At 52.5% G+C, this 20,601-nt stretch overlaps 7 protein-coding genes across 7 annotated transcripts; 4 read left to right on the top strand and 3 right to left on the bottom strand.

Moving 5' to 3' along the window:
- Positions 1-595: 595 nt before the first annotated feature.
- On the bottom strand, positions 596-2,761 carry Z517_09721 (uncharacterized protein; the record flags this gene model as incomplete). Its single annotated transcript, XM_013425629.1, has 1 exon — positions 596-2,761. One exon carries the CDS (start codon positions 2,759-2,761, stop codon positions 596-598), a length of 2,166 nt encoding a protein of 721 aa, XP_013281083.1.
- A 492-nt stretch (positions 2,762-3,253) lies between these two features.
- Positions 3,254-6,155, bottom strand: Z517_09720 (uncharacterized protein; the record flags this gene model as incomplete). Its single annotated transcript, XM_013425628.1, has 2 exons — positions 3,254-3,683; positions 3,733-6,155. 2 exons carry the CDS (start codon positions 6,153-6,155, stop codon positions 3,254-3,256), a joined length of 2,853 nt encoding a protein of 950 aa, XP_013281082.1.
- Positions 6,156-6,937: 782 nt separating this feature from the next.
- On the top strand, positions 6,938-7,750 carry Z517_09719 (uncharacterized protein; the record flags this gene model as incomplete). The annotated part of the gene is made up of 2 exons (XM_013425627.1): positions 6,938-6,984; positions 7,078-7,750. The coding sequence occupies 2 exons, from the start codon at positions 6,938-6,940 to the stop codon at positions 7,748-7,750; spliced, it is 720 nt and encodes a 239-aa protein (XP_013281081.1).
- Positions 7,751-8,716: 966 nt separating this feature from the next.
- Positions 8,717-10,987, top strand: Z517_09718 (uncharacterized protein; the record flags this gene model as incomplete). The annotated part of the gene is made up of 3 exons (XM_013425626.1): positions 8,717-8,828; positions 8,910-9,463; positions 9,512-10,987. The coding sequence occupies 3 exons, from the start codon at positions 8,717-8,719 to the stop codon at positions 10,985-10,987; spliced, it is 2,142 nt and encodes a 713-aa protein (XP_013281080.1).
- Positions 10,988-12,180: 1,193 nt separating this feature from the next.
- Z517_09717 (uncharacterized protein) lies at positions 12,181-13,026 on the top strand (the record flags this gene model as incomplete). The annotated part of the gene is made up of 2 exons (XM_013425625.1): positions 12,181-12,192; positions 12,235-13,026. The coding sequence occupies 2 exons, from the start codon at positions 12,181-12,183 to the stop codon at positions 13,024-13,026; spliced, it is 804 nt and encodes a 267-aa protein (XP_013281079.1).
- Positions 13,027-14,841: 1,815 nt separating this feature from the next.
- Z517_09716 (uncharacterized protein) lies at positions 14,842-15,555 on the bottom strand (the record flags this gene model as incomplete). The annotated part of the gene is made up of 1 exon (XM_013425624.1): positions 14,842-15,555. One exon carries the CDS (start codon positions 15,553-15,555, stop codon positions 14,842-14,844), a length of 714 nt encoding a protein of 237 aa, XP_013281078.1.
- Positions 15,556-18,109: 2,554 nt separating this feature from the next.
- Z517_09715 (uncharacterized protein) lies at positions 18,110-19,784 on the top strand (the record flags this gene model as incomplete). The annotated part of the gene is made up of 3 exons (XM_013425623.1): positions 18,110-18,501; positions 18,562-19,055; positions 19,126-19,784. 3 exons carry the CDS (start codon positions 18,110-18,112, stop codon positions 19,782-19,784), a joined length of 1,545 nt encoding a protein of 514 aa, XP_013281077.1.
- Positions 19,785-20,601: the final 817 nt, after the last annotated feature.

Here is a 20,601-nt window from a genome sequence, read left to right as displayed (position 1 = left end):
AATATGAGAACCTAGTATACAGATAGATGACTGCGCAAAGGGACTGTGTTCCCCTGCTCCTTGCCTCGCATGTCGTCCAGTCTGTACCTCAAGGCCTTGGTGCGTCAATTCGCCTATGAAAGCTCTTCCCGTTGTGTATCTATTCCACCATGCTGTCCACCAAGTCCTGAAAGACATCCACACTGCTCGGAAACCAGCCTCTGTCGCAGAATGTTGCCGGAATTTCGTCGACTGATCTGGAGTGCCGTCCTCACCGCTCCAATCTGTCCTCATCGAACACGTACATCTAACGAAGAGCCCTGTCTCCGTCGGTGCCTTCAAGACCATCCACATAACTCTCGCTTAGGGTGTTTAACTCTCGCACCTGATGGGTTGTAGTTTCGACTCTGAATTTGAGGTCTCCATGCCGGTTGAGCCAAGGATACCACCAGCGATGTGCTCTGGCGGTCCGAGCTGCAATGCTGAGAGTATGGCAGAAAGTCCAGGACGCGTGCATCCGGATATGAGGTCGAGTCAGACCATGGCTGATGGCTCAATAGGATAACTCAGTGATCCGTGAGCACTCCAAAGTTGGTGCTTGGTCAACAACGTAACCTCAAACCTCTTCCAACTCCTTGAGCCGTGCCTCCCACGCGTCCACTCCCCTGAGCAACGTCTCCAGCTCCTCCTTTTCGTCTTCCAGCTTGATCCTCCTCTCCGCGTCCAGCGGACAAAACACGTACCCGCCCTGTCCATCAAATTGCAGGATCATGCTGTGGTACTTCCACAAACTTCGTCGATGACTCACTGTCATTAGTGTCGTGCCGAGCCCTTTGGCTGTCTCGTACATCTTCCTTTCCATCTCCAAAGTTACCGAGCTAGTGCATTCGTCCAGGATGGCGTATTTGGGCTTGTGGTAGAAGAGGCGAGCCATGGCAATCCGCTGTTGCAGACCTCCAGAGAAGACATCTCGCCATTCTTCCACGGCGTCCCACCCATTAGGTCGATTGATGATGGCCTCGATCTCCAAGATCGCGAGAATCTGCCTCAGTTGCTCCTCGGACCCATTTTTGGCCCGAAATTCCCGCAGGGTGTCTGGGTAAATGATTTGATCTCTCAGTGTGCCTCGACTCAGATACGGACGTTGAGGAATGTAAAATATATCCTCGAATCTGGGTTTCTTGACAGACCCGCCATAGACGGGCCAAAGCCCACCAAGGATCCTGAAAAGGGAGGACTTGCCACAACCGTTGGGACCAACAATCAACAGGTGATCCCCCGGTTTGATCGCAAAGGTCAACTTCTTCACCAGAACATCGCCGTTGGGACTCACGATGGGGACGTCGGTGAATTCGATATTTTCGCTCTCTTCAATTGTCCCTCGCCCCCTGAGCACCGCGGCGTTTTCTTCCGTCGAAGCTGAGCTGACCAGTTTCTTCTCGAATCGGCCTGCCGAGACTTCGTCCATGACATCCAGCAGCCCAGCAACACGAGATGTATAGCCTGCGAGTTCTGTTATTTCCTTGTAAGAGAACATGATGCGGCCGAAAGCGTCAGAACTGCTCAGCAACATGCGCCGGTTCGTGACAAAAGATTCCGTGTGGTCGCCTCTCGATTCTCCCGGAGTGAGGTTCTGCCCTGGGATCTTGAAGAAGACGGGCAATGAGCAAAGAAGCAGGCCGAGAGCACCCCAGAAGTATTTGATGACAAAGTCTTCCATGAAGCCGTGATAGAACCGTCTCCTCAGAATTCGATTCACATGTTTGATCAATGTGAAATAGCCCTTGTCCAGCCCGTCTTTTTCAGCCTCATGGCCTGCATATAATGCAATCTCTTCGCTGTAGTCGATCAATCTCGTATGTTGGAACCGGAACTCCCCCTCTAGCCGCGCCTCATCGGCGACGTATTTCCCGAACGGAGGTGTCAAGGCGCGCATGACGTTGGCGGATATCTGTACCAGTAGGGCCATAGCGAAGAGTCCTTCTCCACCAACAGACTTTGAGAGGGAGTAATTGTAAATGACCATGTCGAGAATGGGTTTGGCGAGGTTCGAGTAGAGTTCAGCGAGGGAGTTGGAGAAGCGAGACACGTCGACGGTTATGAGTTGGTCAGCGTTCTTTATTCGATCGTCGAGTGCCGAGAGCGTGTAAAAGGTCATGTTGTTAAGATACTTTTCGTGGATGTATTGTGTGAGCCTTGTCCTATAGGCCAAAGCGAGGCGCGTCTGATGGTACTGAAGCATCGAGTTCGTAAAGGTTGCGGGCACGGCCACGAGCATCCACCACACAAGACCCAACACGAACTCTCGCCCTTTGCCCCGGACCAGTGCCGATACGACTTTGCCATCAAGTTCAGCCACGTAGAGGGACAGCAGGGTGCGGATGACGAGAAAGACGCTGTGCGAGACGATCAGTCTCAGCTCTTTGCTTCTCCAGCCGGGGATCACGATCTTCAGGAGCCGCAGGAGATTGCGGAAGAACTCTCTGTTGATTTCGACTCTTTTCTTTCTATGTTCCTCCTGTTGTCTTTCGTTCTTCGCATCTCCGCCTTCTGTTGACAGCTGGGAGTGGCGAGTCCGCTCTCGCTGAATCTCGACCTGCCTCCTCGCTGCGGCCTTTTGCTCTGAGATGGCATTGTGGACTCGATGGATCAGTGCGACGACTAGGGTGATGTACACGGTTCGAGAGATATTGGTGCGATTTTTGAGGTAGAGCGACGTCAACTGCGAGATGATTTGCTTGACACTCCGGCCTGGGGGAAGCAGCTTGGACTGAACCGCCATTGTGCCGGCGGAGGGCGAGTCTGGCGCGGGATAGAAGAAGGGAGCAAAGGTGGTGAAGAGAACCAAAAGGGCTCTATAACCACATCGTCATGACCAAGATTGAGACAGATGCCTGGAGTTGATATTACGATCCAGCTCTGTTCACATGCTCCATGTAATAATGCAGAGTGCGGCGAGGCGGGAAGCGTCCGGTGTTTGCTGTCGAATCTGTTCATTGGAGGGGGGCGCAACAAGCCTCGGTCAATTCATGCATGTGCTAATAATTGATCCCTACACATCTCCTTACAAGAACATGACGTATTGGATTTTGTGCAGACGGAATATCAATATAGCATGGATACTACCAAGTATCAATACCCATAGCTCCGTACATTGGACTACAACAACATCTCGCCGCTCGTATCTCATGGCATGCACAACCGCAACGGTCGCGAACACCCTTTCCAAGACTTAGTTGCTTTCTTATTCTGCCAGTTGTGCTCATTTTCGGGCTCAAAATCCGTCCAGCAAGTCCCTCAGTGTGATCGGTTTCCGAACGGCGTTTGAGAAGCCCTCGTGAAATGAAACCCACACTCGACTTTCATTAGTCCCTATCTTTACTGGCTGCTCCTTTACGCCTTTACCGGCTGATGTAGGCCGGCTCTCGTTGATGATCCGACCAAAGAAGTCGCGCTTGATTCCAAGGTCCTTCGACGACGCTCCCCTCGCCTTGTCGGCTGGGCTTTCATTTTCCTTGTCGGCTTCTTCATCAGTGATCCCGTTAAGGCCAGATATGGTCGAGCGAGCGTGTCGGGCAACTGAGTTTTGCAATAGTCTCTCTTTCCTGAGTTCTTGATCAAGCACTTGTCTAACTGCATATCGGACTGGTGCGGTGACCGAACTTGACTTATCCATGTGATAACTTAGTAGCGTATCGAGAGGTCTGTAATTTTGTGTCAGCAAGAGACTGATTCGATGGGAAGACAACTTACGGTTCCATCCGATATGCATAGCCGCCGTTCGAGTGAGCACCGCCGCCCTCAATTTCCACGCGGACTTTTTCGAATGAAACATCCAGAGCCAACATGGTTCGAACTGCGTTGCGGATACAGTTCTTCTCAGACTCCTTCCGCACGCTGGCGACACTGGCGGAGCTCCCAGAACCTCCGATCACGACAGGCTTCACATCTGGCGCGAACATCTTACCTACATTCGGTATCAGCTCTGTCGCAATATCGTCCACAGAGCTGAACAATCTCAACAAGGACCCTGAGAAATTCGACTGTAGCTCAGTGAGCAAGGTACGATTCTGCTTTTCCGCCTCATAAGCGGCAAAGTCTGCTTTCAGGCCACTGAACGGGTGGACATCCTTGACCTCTTCCTCAGGCATTTCTTCATTCCAGGCCACCGTACCTTTGTCGACAGTGGCGAAGAGATGGTGAAACCCACAGGCACTGGTGTTCAGGTAGGGCGTCAATTCCCATTCCTGTCCTGAGAACACTCGACTCGACAAGCAATCGTGAAAGTGAAGCCACTCGTAACTTGCGTTTGGTTTAGACAGTTGTACATCGTCCTGGAATACCTGGGTTGGATACGTGGCAAAGCATTCAGTAATGACCCGGTCATGCTCCCCACAGGTGTCAACCATCTCCCGGAGGGCGGTGATTGCTGCTCGCTTGCGAAGATTCGCGACTCCAACAGGATTACTTTTCGAATCTGCAACTAGTCTCGCGTCGTCTGCAGTTAGAGTAGCTGGAAGGTTAGGCAAGCCGGCTCCTTCTAGAAATATCCGCTCAACAACCTCTCGGACACCGCCTCGTCCAAGGCCTTTCTGTCCCGTTCGAGCTTCTTCAAGCTGAGGTTCGAGCCACTGCCTCGTGAGGCGGGGTTTGTTTTCGTTGGCGCGCAGTTTGTGTGCGATCCATTCGGCTTGTACAAGCACGCTCCTGATATCGCCTTCTCCGGATCCCCGAGAGCCTGGCCCTCTCTGCTTTCGCATTGCCAGACCCCAAGCATTTTCGCAAAGCCGACGAACGGCATCATTATCACAAGCAATGCATTCCCTCTCGAAGACAGACTTGACTCGAGCGATGACCTTGTCCAATGGTGCTTTCCGAACATGGACGATTTCAGCGATGGAGCTCGTCCGCAATGGTCGAAGCGAAGGTGCATAGACGTCGTTGCATACCAGGATCAACGGTCGGAGCATTCTGAATTTGTCGCCCTTCTTTCTACCCTTTGGAGCTTCCTGGTTTCCCTTGCCCATGGAGTTTCTCTGATCGAGTTGTACAAGGTCGATCAATGCTTTGACAAATCCGCCCTCACCACCGCTTGCACTAGAACCGGTAGTGACGCCATCGACTTCATCGACAACGACGCAGACAGGGCGTCCGGCTTTTCTAGCTTTGCCCTGTTCTTTGATCCCACGGACCGTCTCCGTTCCAAGGGCATCCTTGATTCTGCCTTTGACCACGTCGCGGCTTCTGTCGTCACTGGCGTTGATTTCGAGCACCTCATATCCTGCTTGCCTGGCGCAGACATGAGCCAGTGTGGTCTTCCCGAGACCAGGTGGGCCAGTCAGAAGCAGGATCTTTCGGTGTTGCCGGCTTGGGTCATTGTCGTCAAAGGCTCTCATTGATTTTAATTTTGCACTTCCCGGGAAGACCACTTCATCCCACCCTTTGAGCCATCGAAGGACCTGTCGATGGGTTCTCTCATCACCCACAAGCTCGGTGAATTTCTTTGCGCGGTATTTCTCCGTCCACATCTGATGTAACATTGCGTTTGAGCCGGTTGATTTAGCATTTGTGGGCGAAGTCGTGGCTGGCTGTTGCTTCTTCCTCTGCTTCTCAAACTCATCAAGCTGTTGGAGCGTTTTAGCATCATCCATAAGCTTATGGATTTCAATGCCATAATATGCCTTTTTGGCACGGCCTTCAGCGGTGACTGAACGTTGCGCAATGGTCTTCTCGTACGACAAAGCTTCGGCCTTTTGTCTGATGGGAATATTCAATGCAGCGCCAGAAGATGTTTGGAGGGTTACACCTCCGTGTTGCCGCTTTCTGAGTAATGGGCGAGGGAGAGGAGGTAGATCTGGACTAGGCGAAGTATGTAGGCTCGTTGTATTTTGTGATATGCCACTTGTACCTCCGAGGCTTGTGAGATCTTTTGGTGGAGGAATGACTGGGCCTGTTTCTGTCCGCAACAGTAGGTCGTTATCCTTGGGCCTGTTTTCAGCGTTGTGCTCTTCCTCATCTTCGTCGTCCTCCGCTATGAAGCCGCCAACCATCTTAGTCCTCTTGGATTGCTGTTCAGCGGGAAACGGTTGGAAGAGTCGGCGCTTCTTTTTGTTCGCCGGAACAGGGAGAGGGGAGGAACTGGGCGCATAGTGTATGGGAGACGACGAGAAGACCATTGTGTCCGATGTGAGGCTATATTCGGATCCTGAAGAGCATAAAAAACCATCAGAGTTGTTCAAGGTTGCATGTGTAGAACTATTCGAGTCGGGTTTGTCGTCGAGGTTGCGGAGGTAAATGCTTTCGATGTCAGTCTGGTTCGGAGACGACGGGATGATGTCGAGGCTTTTGGTGTGTCTAGAAGTGCTGTCTTTGTTGCTCAGATCTTCTATTTCACAGTCGTCAGATAATAACAGCATTTTCTTTCGGTCTGGATCCGAGTTGAAAATTAAATGGTTAACAGTGTCAACTCTGGTTGTTCACACACGCGCGACGCGCTTCTCCAACTGCAACGCGTAACGGGAGGCGGCGGGACCCTGCAGCTCAACTCCGGAAGTGGTCAGGGCTTTCGTCATACAACGCTCGATCCATTATTATTTGCCTGACCAAACTAATTCCTTTCGACGTTGTGTCTCTAGGCGAAACTTTAGTGTGGTTGGAGCGGAAATTGGCAGTGAAGAGGGGAAAATTCCATTGTCAGACACGTCTGCGTTTTTTCGCCTCTCAAATCTCGGGTTCTTCAGCAGTGCAGCAGTCGTGATATCTACAATACCCTTTGCTACATTCCATCGAGTATTAATAACTAAAACAATGTCGCATGGGGCATGTTTCCGGTCGCTTCGATCCATTTGTCTCAGAGACACCTATAAAACCCGCCTTGCGCACCAATGCGACCCCCCAGCCGCCGAATACACTTGATCGCATTTATTCGACGTACCGCTACCGGTCGCCGCAGGCTGAGATGCCCGGAGAGAACATAGGAGATATCTCCGCGAAGAAGTTTGCGGAGTAAGTGGGAACCCATGATGAAGCGTTGATATATCAGACACCGGTCTAACTCTGAGTGATAAGATTGCGCTGACCTATGCGTGCGAGAAAAAGGTTGTTATCCGGCCCATTGCTGGACGTCTTCGTCGGGCCTGAGCGCCGCCGTTGGTCTCTACACCAAAATCTTCTGGTCCATCATGCGCGCTTCTTTGACGAGTCCTTCATAGTCAACGGTGAGCACAAGCGCATCAATGACGGCAAACTCGAGCTCCGAGACGAGGACCCCAACGCATTTGAACTGCTTGTGAAATGGCTGTACCAGGGCAAGATTGATGATGTCTCTTGGATGCCCAAAGACGTCAAGTGGGACTATGCATTCACATGCCAGAAACTTTATCTCCTCTGCGACACGATAGGGCTGCAAGAACTCAAAAACCAAGCCATCGACCAATTCCGGCGAGGATGTCACGAAGCAGGACTTGTCCCCGGTCCGGAAGAGATGAAGCCCATCTATGAGAAAACCCCTCCAGATTCTCCATTCCGCAAACTCGTGAGCAAGATCGCTGCGAGACAGATCATGGACCCCAATTCGGAGAAAGATGCAACCAGTTACAGGGAGTGCTTTGCCATCAGCCCTGACTTTGCCGTCGACGTCATCAATGCGATCAAGGAGGGAAGTGGTGGGCTATTGTTTGACGATCCAACAGAGGGTAACGGGTGTCGATATCATGAACACGAGGACGGCGAGAGCTGCCACAAGACGGTCAAATTCAAGGGTCTTTCCTGAGAGGGAGTACCACCGCAAGAAACGAAAAGAGGTCAAGATTTCTAGTCGAGGAGTAATGGGGCGCTTTTCACAGGAGTAGATGGCGGGCTCATTGGAACAAGCAGACCTCAGTGTCCTATACGAGGCCCATGTCCACATGTCTCCAGCAGCGGGCATTTGTGGTTTTACAACCTCGGCGGAATATTGGAGGGCTAATATAAATCGGTAAGAGGTCCAATATCACAACTGAGATAAGTGCAGAGTAATTTGATGGGGATGCCGGTCCGTTACCTTCGTCGCCTCGCCTGTTGGAATCGATATCATTGGAAACACCTATCGTTCGGTATTATCGAAGGAGATCCTATCGAGCTGTCCTCAAGATCCATATCTTGATCAAGCCAAGTAGCTTGCTCTCAGCGTTGTTTGTAATCTTAGGGACATTGGAGATGATAGAGACGACGGAAATGATTGAAAGTGCCTCTCGTATTTGTGCCCTTGAAGTGTAGGAAATTTCACAACACCACCTTCCGGACGCATTGGAGAAAGTCAGCCAATCTCTTGATTGAGAAATTCATAACACTACAACACCAGCAGCCATGCGCTTCTGCATTTCTCCCTTGTGAAATTTATTTCAATCTTGCGCGAAGACGAGTCACATATCGTAGGAATCGGCCCGGATTAATTATTTACCATTGACACACGTGATCTACTAGCTTGGCAGTGGACCGCAGTTCGTTCGCCGCAAACTTGGATGGTCGTGTTGTTCGCGGCGCAGTTCGCGACAGGGTTTCAATTTCCAGCCAAAAACATCAAAACGCACCCCCCGGAGTGATGTGCTCAGCCCACCTTAGAGTCCCAGGCGCTTGAAGTGGTTGAGATAGACTCTGTGCACCTTTTGGCACATACCGGGAAGTTCGCGCAAAGCCCTGGAGGACTGGGAGGGCTCAGGTGGTGGATTAATTATCTCATCAGTTTCATGATACCACAATGGCCGATTCACAACAGCCCGCCGAGTTGAAGCATGAGTCTTCAGACGCTGTCGACCTTGGCGCAAATGATGTCGAAGTCGCTGCCGCAGATGCAGAGACACAATCACCAGGTACGCGCATCACCTTGCCGTTTCCCCTGTGCATTTGCAAGTACCGTTTGGCTGGGAAACAATTCTGACGAGACGCTGCAGATGCTCAACCATCAGCCGATGCCAATGGTACCACGTCGGCTAATCCTCTAGATGCCCCCAATGCACCGCCGGCTCAAGATGATCCAGACGGCGAGCAGGAGGATGCCGAGATGGGCGGCGTGGAAGAAGATGCGAAAGTCGAGGACGTTGATGCTGAAAAGGATGGCGCCGAGGACTCTCAAGATACTCCAGCCGCGACACAAGCCACAGACGGTCAGGCAGCACAGGCGAAATCCAGCCTCGAAGCCGCAGCGAATTCCCACCTCGTTGCGCAAACACATCAAATCATCCTCCCTAGTTATAGCACATGGTTTGACATGCACACGATTCACGCCTTGGAGAAGAAGTCGCTTCCCGAGTTCTTCAACAGCCGAAACCGCAGCAAAACACCTGCTGTGTACAAGGACTACCGCGATTTCATGATCAACACCTACCGCTTGAACCCTATTGAGTATCTTACAGTAACTGCGTGTCGAAGAAATTTGGCCGGAGATGTCTGCGCGATCATGCGAGTACATGCTTTCCTGGAGCAATGGGGTCTTATTAACTACCAGGTAAAGTCCCCCATAATACGTCGATTGATGAAATACTGACTGTGGCAGGTCGATCCACAAACTCGCCCGGCTAATATTGGCCCTCCATTCACAGGCCATTTCAGAGTCACTGCAGACACGCCTCGAGGCCTGCAACCATTCCAGCCAGCTCAAAATACTTTCACCACCCCGGGAAAGCCACACCCTGCAACTGATCGGGCTGCTTCAGCAACTCCTGCTACCAAGGCAGATTTGAACCTTGAACTCAGACGGAATGTCTACGACGATAAAGGAAAGGAAGTCAAAAAGTCCGAAGAGCCTGAAAAGCAAACAAACGGCGAAGGGGTGACTGCGAACGGCTCCAGTTCAGGCGCCGCTGCAACCAAGGCCATGGATGCAGCTGCCAGAGAGCCCATCAAAAGCTTCAACTGCTTTTCGTGCGGGATCGATTGTACGCGATGTCGCTTTCACTATGCCAAGTCAGATCCCGTTTCAGGCGCCACGAACTCCAACGAGCTTAAGTACGACCTCTGCCCGAACTGCTATTTCCAGTCTCGGATGCCGGCGAACCATCGCTCGTCCGACTTTGTCAAGATGGAAGAACCAGCGTATTCACATATCCCCGACAAAAGTGCCGCTTGGACCGACTCAGAAACTCTATTGCTCTTGGAAGGTCTGGAGAATTTCGACAATGACTGGAACGAGATTTCCAAACATGTTGGTACACGAACTAGGGAAGAGTGTGTACTCAAGTTCTTGCAACTCGACATTCAGGATCAGTACCTCGAAGAGGGACCATTGAACGGTTCGTCTGCTCTGAAGGCGTTGACAGGAAGGACCGCCATTAGCGAACTGGACAATCCTGTGATGTCAGTAGTCAGTTTCCTTGCTCAAATGGCGGACCCTGACGTGGTCGCCGCGGCCTCGAACCGTTCTATTGCGGTCATGCAGAAACAACTGCGGGCACAACTCGAAAAGGGCATGGGAGGAACCGAGCAAACCACATCGGGAGACGCGGATAAGGGGCAAGTAAAATCAGAAGACCAGATGGAAGTCGACGAGTCTGCCCCATCGATCGAACAGCCAGGTACTGAAGTCAATGGGTCATCGAAAGTCATCAATGACATCGCCACCACAGCACTGGCCACAACAGCTGCACGTGCCAGCGGTCTCGCCTCCCACGAGGAGAGAGAAATCACGAGGATGGTATCGGCAGCCGTTAACCTGACACTCCAGAAGTTTGAGCTGAAAATGGCACAATTCGCAGAGATGGAAGAAATTGTACAAGCCGAACGCCGCGACCTTGAAAAGGGCAGACAACAACTCTTCTTGGATCGACTGTCGTTCAAGAAGAGAATGAAGGAGATGGAGAACACGTTCCGTCAAGCCAGCCTGAAGGATCCTCAAGAGGGGATGCGCATGATGCAAGAAGCGGTCAGCACTAACTCAGGCCAGAAATTTGGCTTCCAAGCAGAAGGCGACAGAGCTGAAGGTGTTCTCAGTTTTCCTACGGATTCAGCTAACACAAGGACGATGGAGCTCTAAAGGAAAGGATCTGAAGAGCGGTGTGCAGCAATGTCTGGGTATGACGCGAGGGATATGTTCTGCACAAATACGGGCCAATGATTTTCAGGTTTTTTTTTTTTTTTCCCTTTATCAGAAGGTTGAGGGTGGTGCAAACCACAGCTTATGCCATGACCGTGGATGTCCGTGGCCGGGGGACAACCTGGAGCCTCTGGGCGAAGAATGCATTGGGCTTATCAGCTGTGAGGGATCATGGGGGTTCTGGGCATGGCGTTCTCGTTCCCAATGTGGTGCATGTACTACATAAATCAGTCTGGAGGGGCCGGCTTGCCCTTTACAGGAAAAGAAAGGAAAGACAGAGGACTCAGGGGATCGGCATTCGTCGAATGTGTTATCAACAAGAGATGCGATACCCGGAAGGGTGTACCGAGCTGTTTTTTCTTTTTTGCAAGACAATGGATTTATTTATTGTTCGTAGAACAAGGTACCGACCGAGTATGCTTCCTGTCGTTGTGTTGGTAATTGGCGAGGCTGAGTTTATTTCCTTTTGAAGCGCAAGGCTGTGAAAACGCGATAAACACGCGCCACGTCTCTGCATCGAGCGAACTTCAGCCGAAAAGACCCGAGGCTGGCAAGCGACACACGGCGATTCAACCGACACCGGATCTTGTATTTCCCCCCTTTCATTTTTACTTATTTGATATTACTTGGAAAAATCCTCCGACGCAAAGGAAAGGATCTATACATCACAACGTATCCTGACGTGCACGCTCTTTTTTTCCTCTTGCGACATATAGACTGTCTGGTGTCCTTGCCATCATAATAGTGTCTTTTCCGTTTGTGGACTTTCTCTTGGAGATTTCCTTCTTGGTTCTGCGGAATAATTAGATTCTTGTCACCAGCAAAAAAGTTACCAAGCAAAATGGTGGCCGACGATGTACGTGTTCTCGGATTCCTCGTTCTGGACCCTTCGAAGCGCACTCTCTAACTGTCAAGTGTTGTCGTTCTGTACTGGGCATGTAGGGGTCGAACAAATCTCCGCTCGTTTCATTGATTGCAGGAGGTACGGCGGGTGGAGTTGAAGCGACAATCACTTATCGTAAGTTTTTCTCTCGCGTTTGCGGTTTCGAACAGGGGGAAGGACAATTTCTCTGCTCCCTGGGGGATGTAGAGGGGTAGTAGACTCAAAGGTCGACGGACCAGGGCAAGTTACAATGGGGAAAAAGGTCTGACGGGTGCGCAAATATCCAGCATTCGAATTCGCAAAGACGCGCGTGCAGCTGCACGAACAGACGCCGACTCGAAACCCGTTTGTCGTTATCAAACATGTCATTGAGCAGGAGGGCCCGCGCTCACTGTACAAAGGGTGCTCGACCCTCGTGGCGGGGACGGTGGCCAAGGATGCGATCCGGTTCATCTCGTTCGACACCATCAAGGCACAGTTCAAGGACCCGGAGACCGGCACGCTGTCACCGCTGAGGAACCTGATGGCCGGGATCAGCGCCGGGGTCGTCGCGAGCACCTTTGCCGTGACGCCGACGGAGCGGATCAAGACGGCGCTGATCGACGACGCGCGCTCGGAGCGCAAGTTTCGTGGCCCCGTCCACGCCACAGCGACGCTCATCAAGGAACACGGCGTCCTCAGGGCCCTGTATCGCGGCTACGTCACGACGACGCTGAAGCAGGCCAGCACCACGGCGGTGCGGCTGGGCACGTACAACATCCTCAAGGACTTTGAGCGGCTGCGCAACATCCCCCAGACCACCGCCACCACGTTTGCCAACGGCGCCGTGGCCGGCACGATTGTCGTCTTCGCCACACAGCCATTCGACACGCTCAAGACCCGCGCCCAGTCCGTCCGGGGCGAGGGGGTGCTGGAGGCCTGGAACGGCGTCATTGCCGACTACGGCTTCCGTGGCCTCTGGAGGGGCAGCACCATGCGGCTGGGGAGGACCGTGTTGGCTGGCGGCATCCTCTTCACCACGTATGAGTGGATTGCTGCGTTGATTCAGCCGGCCTTGGAAAAGACCCGGCTCGCACCTACGACCGCCAAAGAATGAATTCGCCCATTCGACTGCGATTCGTCCCGGAGGCTCACTCTTGAATTTCGTTCTATGCGACAGTCCAATCCGGGTTGAGGGGCCCCATTCCTGGCAGGGAAGAAAAAGCGAGATCGCTGGGGTTGTGGTGTAATCCTCGACGACTTTCCCCCTTCTTTTATCGGGAAATGTTCCTTTGGGGCAGCGGACCACTTCAGCTTTGCGCACGCCACTCTCTGAAGTTTGAACGGATAGCAAATGGGAGCATTGCTCCAACAAAGATATTGCGCAATATCTCTGAGCCAAGAGAATGACATCAATGGAGAGTGCAGGGCCAAGAAGAAGGAGCCGAGAACGAGGCGACCGGACTACTCGTACTCCTACACATATGAGCAGACATGACGAACGAGGAGGGCAAGGCACAGCACAGCGCAGCACAGCACAACCAGGCCAGGACAGACCGAAACACTCGAGATCCAGACCAGATAAAGTCAAGAGGGAACGCAAGACCAAATGCACTATCGAGGCATCCACACGATCCGCGGACGGCTTCGTCAGAACTCTCGCTCCAAACCCCCGCGGATCAGTCTACAGCCTCTCTTTCATTTCTTTTGACAACTGTGCACATACAATGCAGGTGGAGTTTGATGTTAAAGAACACATTTCCACCTATGTACTTGTACACGAGCGAACGGACGAGTTCAACGGACTTTAGTCATCGGCAATGGAATCAACACGCTTAAGGAAAGGGCGCTCACTGCTCACAGAGAGAATGGATGGGACAGATCTGGAAAGAAAGAAGGGGGAATTCTCCCTGGCCCGCCTTTCCGGGACGTGCTGGGTAATTCGTTCAAAACCAGCATCGACAGTCAGGTCACGCTAGGCCGGGCATGAAGGGGGTAGAGGAGTAGGACAGGAAAATGGGATGAAGAATCTCTGGCTGGATAGAACCTCGAGAGTTGCGAAAATTTGGGACAGTGAAACGCAAAAAATTCGGAACAGCTGAACGGCTAAACCACCAGACTCAGACTCGAACTCAAGATTCAGATTCAGAGAGATTTATTTTGTACAACAGACGGCACCATTTACCCCTGTATGCCAATGCCCTGTACTTGTCCACGTTCGATGCCACTCCATATTCCCTTGGAAGTACCGAGTATACTGTCCTTGGTCCATCCAACGATAGCCCCTGACTCAACCATGAGGATGCACTACCAAGGAAAGCAGCTGAAACATCCGCGAAAGGTGTCTCTGACCCCCTCGAGGCCGCCGGTCTCGACCACGTTCGCTGTAGGCGTCTCAATCGCAACGGCGGTGACCCCGGAGTCACGAACGCCGTCGTTGGCCGCTGTCTCGTTGCTCTCTTCCTGGCTTAAGAGGGCTGGGGCATAATCGCGAGCACGGCGAAAATATATACATCTGCACACAAAGATGAGCTCTACCAGCCGGGAAAGAAAGTTCATATGGAACAACTGTACAGATATGTACCTAGTATCGAGTACATGTACACAAAACAAGAGATTACCCTCGATCGCTGGCTCGCTGGCTCGCTTGCTCAGCCACGCGCCTCACAAACACAAGACCACATTCGGGTCGATGGAACTACCCCCAGAGACACCCTCTCCAAGGCACAGACACAGCCGGACGCACCTATGTAGGCCAGGTGTATGCCTTGACCACCGCGCGGAATGGTCTCCGAAGGCGAAGACGCTTTTTAGCCTTTTTCAACTCAGCTGCCCCCATGACCTGTGACGATGTGACGGGCGGGCTCCGGAGTACCCATTTCCACCAGCACCAGCACCAGCACCATCATGAGGTGTTTCCTCCCGGGCGTCCTCATGTCTGGGGGTCGTGTTGTTGGTGGTGCAGCCGTAGTCCACAGCGGTCCACGCGACGACCAAGAAATCGACGGCGATGTCGTTGAGCCGGTCGAAGCCGGTCAAACAGGCCTGCGAACGCCCGCTCGCATTCGCGCCGGAGGCCGTCAAACGCCTTTGCCCAGCCGCTCCCGCCCTGGGAGGCGTCTAAACGTGCCTGTTCCCACTCCTGATCCCGGTCCTGGTCCGGCGTGCTCCAACTGCCGGCGTCTTCTGCCTCCCCCGACGTGCCGCCCATGGCAATTGGCGGCCTGGCGATATATGGGCTCGGTGCCCGCGAGGGAGGTTGTCGCTCAGTTGGTCTTGGGGCCGGGTTCTCGACGATAGTGATCCCGGGTCTACTCCTGCTGCTGCTGTTGGGGCCGGCCGCGTCTTCCCCGAGGTCCTCGCTGAAGCGGGACATTCGCCCGTTGATGGGTGAGCCACCCAGGACGGCCAACGGGATGGGAGAAGGTCCCATGATCCCGTTTCTGTTTCTATTGAAGGCGGCGGCGGCGGCGGCGTCCTCTCCAGCAGCGTTCGACAACGTGTTGGTGTTGGTGCTGGTGCTGGTGCTGGTGCCTGTGACCGTACAAGAGGCAGTACCTCGTTTGCGCCGGAGGTTTCCTGACGAGGAGATGCTTCGCCAGATCTGTGGGATGGGAGAGGACGCTGATGAAGAAGAAGAAGCCATGACTGGTTGGAATAAAATGAAGTGTCTGAATGCCGGGCGCGGTTGCTGCCGTTTTGCAGATGAGACTTGAGGATCGGGTCGAGGATCGGGTCAAGAAAGCACGGGGGGGAGGTGGGGATATGATCAACGAGAGACTGGAGGGAAAGAAATGCGCAGAACAGAAGAAACAGCGTGCGACTTACCATATAACGGTCCTTTGCTCGAGGAGCCCTGCTTTTTCTTCGAGAGATCGCCCATCCATAAGATTTCTCTTACAGAATACTTCAGCAGAGTCACGCTTCTCCCCAAGCGGGTGTCAAGGCTGATGTTCTGTTGGTGAGCCAGCCATTTCCTCAGGATCCAAGAATGGATCCGCGAATAACCTGTGGAACAGCCATCGACAGCATCGTGTCGTCTTGCCACGTCGAGCCCTTGTGGCAGCACCTGTCCTGTTCCTTACGCTCACAGGAGAAGCCTATCTATACTCCACCCAAACCAAAGGACGTATAGAAGTTTGTTCGTCAGGATAGGGGGATTTCCGCACACATCAAATACAAGGAGAGCTTGTTTGTCTGGTTGTGTGGCAGCCTCTATACGCCAAGGAGAGAGGAAAATGTTGTTCATGCGAAGAACCATGGATTCTCAATTTCTCAGACAGTGGCTCTGCAGAACCTTGTAACACCAAAAATAGTAACACCATCATTTTCGAATCCGCGTCAAGCTCGACCTAGACGAAGCCGTTTGCTGGCCGCACAAGAATCGTGATTGTCTCCAGATGTACCTCATCAACATCTGTTGGATAGTGGAACAAGATGGTCGACTCGAGGGGGGACTTTGCTCAAGGCCGACACTGAGCTTCTGGTGACTAGACTGGCGGTATGCGCCTACAATGTCGGGGAGAGGGAGTATATCGGAACCGCAGTACTCACCTATGAGTGGCTGATGCGGCAAACAAGAGCTTTTTTCCCATCCAGCTGTGTGCACCTATCGAGGCTCAACGCCGAGCAAACTCCATTTTCTGGCGAGAATGCTGGCTGAGGAAATCCATAAGAGCCTGGCGAGCATGAGCAGCCTGCGAGAAAAGATCCGGAACCAAGTTTATCCTGACGTTGCCGCGAAGGTCGAGGGTTGGATCATCTGGAGAAAGTGGATTTGTCTGCCGAGACGAAGAAGCGATAGCGGGAGCAACAGAAGGCAGATGGTGGCGACGGCGGTAAGCGAGGGGAGGACTATCATGAGAGGGAGCACCTGTTTACAGGAAATGTTTCGGTGTTTGGACTATAAACGAAATGGTGGGCTCGAGTTTACAAAGTGGTCAGATAGAGGTTGAGATGGTCGGGTAAAAGTGAGAGCGAGGAGGACGGATCTGGATAGACGGAATGGTTCAATGCGGAGCCTGTCGGGGCATTTTCTGGCATCTGGGGGTGGGAGGATTTACCTGGTTGGTACTCGTAGGGGCAAAGGGGGGAGGTGAGGCAAGCTTATAGGTGTACCTAGGGAGGAGGTTCCCCCACCTAATGCCTAGACCTGCCTAGACCTGCCTAACTGTCCAAGCAACTCTAAGCAACCCCAAGCAAAACGCCCCCAACAACAAGGGCCTTGACCAGCTGTGCTACACGGCTTGGCTATGACACTTGTCGCCCGTTGAATCCGCCACCAACGTATGCCAAGTTGCACCCTGAAGTCAGCTCACCACTTTGTCTGAAGCACATGAGATCCCTCAGACATTCCACGAAAAGACATCAGAAGAGATGTTGCACTCAGAAATGCCACAGAGTATCATTCGGAACCCTCACAAACACCCAAAAGAGTAATCCCATGGAATGTCCAGAGAACACGATCCGAACTCTTCCATCCCTCTCTCGTGTCTGCGTCCCGATCTATCCTCGTCGAGGCCATCCAGAAGCCAGAATGGAGAACAGTGGTCATATTGTCATTGGCAGCGTCATGATTACATACACCGAAAGAGATACGTTGGTGACTTCCGTCCGTCCTACTTTCTACCTCCCATGCTCATATCCATCCCCGACTTGCGCCGGTCGAAGGCCGGCCGATGTCACGCTGTCCCATCTGTGATTGACACTCTAGCGCAGCAAACCTCGTCTCTCAGCCTCGTCTCATTCGTTGCTCCTTCAGATCCCCCGCAATTTCGACGGCCAGCGTGCCCGTTGAGACGAGCCTGCGATCCTGGGTCTTTTCTCCACCAAGGATCTGCGCCAGTATTCCACCAACCACAGAAATGCAATCCCTCAAGTCCGTGTGCCGTGTAACCACACCACCTATCTCTCCAAAGGTCGGGTCTGTGCCGATCAGTCACCGTTCCCTGCTCGCGTGCGACCACGAGCTGCGAGGTGAAAAATGGGACCAGGTCGAACCAGCATCCCTTGCAGGGGCCTCATGACCACCCGCCCATTTGTCCTTGTGGGGGAAAAGGAAGATAAAAGGTTGGTCGCCTGCTGTCAATGCGTTGTGTCTTTCCTCCCCCAAGTCTGGCCTGTCCACTATAGCGCGTGAGGCTACACAAGACTCAGTAGAAGTGTGATCCAGCAACCAGGCAAGAGCTGCGACAGTCAATATGGCTCACATCGAGTCTCCTACCAAGGAGACTGTACCCGCTGCCCGTCACTACAGCGATGAGTACGAGATCGACAACGCGCACATGTCTCCAGGCAAATATGCCGCGACAAGACTCAGTACCCTCAAGCCTCCTATGGCAAAGGCGCCCAACCCTTTCAAGCTTCTGGCCATGCTGAACACCCAACAATGGCTTTTCTTCCTTGTGGCCTTCTTTGGCTGGTCGTGGGATGCCTTTGACTTCTTCACCGTCTCGCTCACTGTGTCTGATCTGGCCGAAACATTCAACAAGTCCAACACTGACATAACTTGGGGCATCACGTTGGTGCTCATGTTCCGTTCAGTGGGATCAACCATCTTCGGTATTGCTGCTGATAGATATGGGCGGAAGTGGTATGGCAACCCCTCTATGCGTCCGTCCATTGAACTTTTTTGCTGACATAGAATCGCCAGGCCCTTCATCATCAACAATATCCTCTTCATCGCCCTTGAGCTTGGCACCGGCTTCACTCAAACCTACGGTCAATTCCTCGCCGTGCGTGCGCTCTTTGGCATTGCCATGGGTGGTTTGTATGGCAACGCGGCAGCCACCGCACTTGAGGATTGCCCCGAAGAGGCGCGTGGCATCATTTCTGGGATGCTGCAGCAAGGTTACGCATTTGGATATCTGCTTGCCACTGCATTTGCTCGTGCTTTGGTCAATACCACCTCGCACGGCTGGAGACCGCTGTTCTGGTTCGGCGCGTGCCCTCCAGTGCTGATCATTCTGTTCCGTCTTTGTCTCCCCGAGACCAATACTTTCCGCGCTCGCCAGGCTCTTCGTGCGCAGCAGGGTAGCTTGGCTGGTACTTTCATTTCCGAAGGACGAGTTGCGCTCAAGAAACACTGGCTACTGCTCATCTACATGGTGCTTTTGATGGCGGGATTTAACTTTATGAGCCACGGCTGTAAGTTGTGTCCTAGAAGCTTTCTACCAGTCACGCTGCTTCGGCTTAAGGTTACTGACCAAACAATTAGCCCAGGACTTGTACCCAACCATGTTGACGAACCAGTTCAAATTCTCCGCCGACGCCGTCACCGTTACACAGGTTGTAGCCAACTTGGGCGCCATGACAGGTGGCACCACCATCGGATATTGTTCGCAGATCTTTGGTCGTCGATTCAGCATTATCTTTATTTCCATCGTCGGCGGAGCACTGCTGTACCCCTACACCTTTGTCACTTCCAAGGCTGTCATTGCGGCGGCATTCTTTGAGCAATTCTGTGTACAGGGTGCATGGGGCGTCATTCCCATTCACCTTATGGAGCTTTCTCCTGGCTCCTTGCGGACGTTCGTTGTGGGTACCTCGTACCAACTAGGCAACCTAGCTTCGTCGGCATCTTCTACGATCGAGTCCACCATTGGTGAACGGTATCCTCTTGAACCTCTGATCAACAAGGAGGGAAAAGCCGTGAAAAGATACAACTACGGCAAAGTCATCTGTATCTTTATGGGCGCGGTATACGCCTATACCATTTTGCTCACCTTTGTTGGGCCCGAGAGGAGAGGGAGGAGTCTGAATGTGGAGCACGATGAGGACATGGCAGAGGTCACCCACACGGATTTGAGCCACCAGATTCCTGTCCGCGGAGACTCTAGCGAGGACGAAAATGTGATTCCAGGCGAGAAGGTTTGAATTGACGGGCTGACGACAGAGGGCTTTTCTGTGGCAAGATGAGTAGATGGATAGTATCGTATGCGCATGGCCCCGGAGAAAAGTGAATCTGTTCGGATCAGAAGCATGAAGATGACGAGGGTTTCCATTTGCTCGTTCGCCACAAAGCCATCACGAGAGATGCAAGGACTGGAATGCCTCTGTGCTGGCACGAGATTGACACGACTGGACCAGGATGAATTAATTCCTTTACACCCAATTACGAACTTTTATTCTGTTCTATTCTATTCTAATGTTTTTCATTCCTTAGCCTCGACCTGATCTGCTGTATCGGTGTAAAGTCCTGACTGACTCTCTCTCTCTGTCTCCCTCTCTCTCATACACATCGAAATCCAAGAATCCAAGTCATGACACGCCTTGCCTGGTTCTATGTTCTCCTCGTCCTCGGTCGGGAATTACAGACGAGAAAAAGATTACCCGTGAAAGCAGTCTACATACAGCTAGATAGGTAGCCTACGTATACTATGTACATTAGGCACTGAACATATACCTTCATATGAACCTCGTACCTCGTACATGTACATGTGCATGATCATATCACAGACCGCGCACGTAGATATAGATGTACATATGTACATATGTAGGGTCTGTACAGATAGCCCTCAAAACATATGGTTCTAGTTTCCCTGTCATTCCTTACTTGCTTGCCTGCATCTTTGAAGGGGATGAAATCCTCGTGTATTCGGTACTCAGACAAGTGCTCGGTGCAAGTCCAAGTAAGGACATGCGCGAAGGATCCGGGTGCGGTACCGCCAAGTACCTATTACCCACCAAGGGT

Source organism: Fonsecaea pedrosoi (genome assembly GCF_000835455.1).
Source record: "Fonsecaea pedrosoi CBS 271.37 unplaced genomic scaffold supercont1.6, whole genome shotgun sequence".
Taxonomy (NCBI): domain Eukaryota; kingdom Fungi; phylum Ascomycota; class Eurotiomycetes; order Chaetothyriales; family Herpotrichiellaceae; genus Fonsecaea; species Fonsecaea pedrosoi.
Note: the sequence above shows the minus strand (reverse complement) of the source record. Positions and strands in the feature narration are given on the sequence as shown.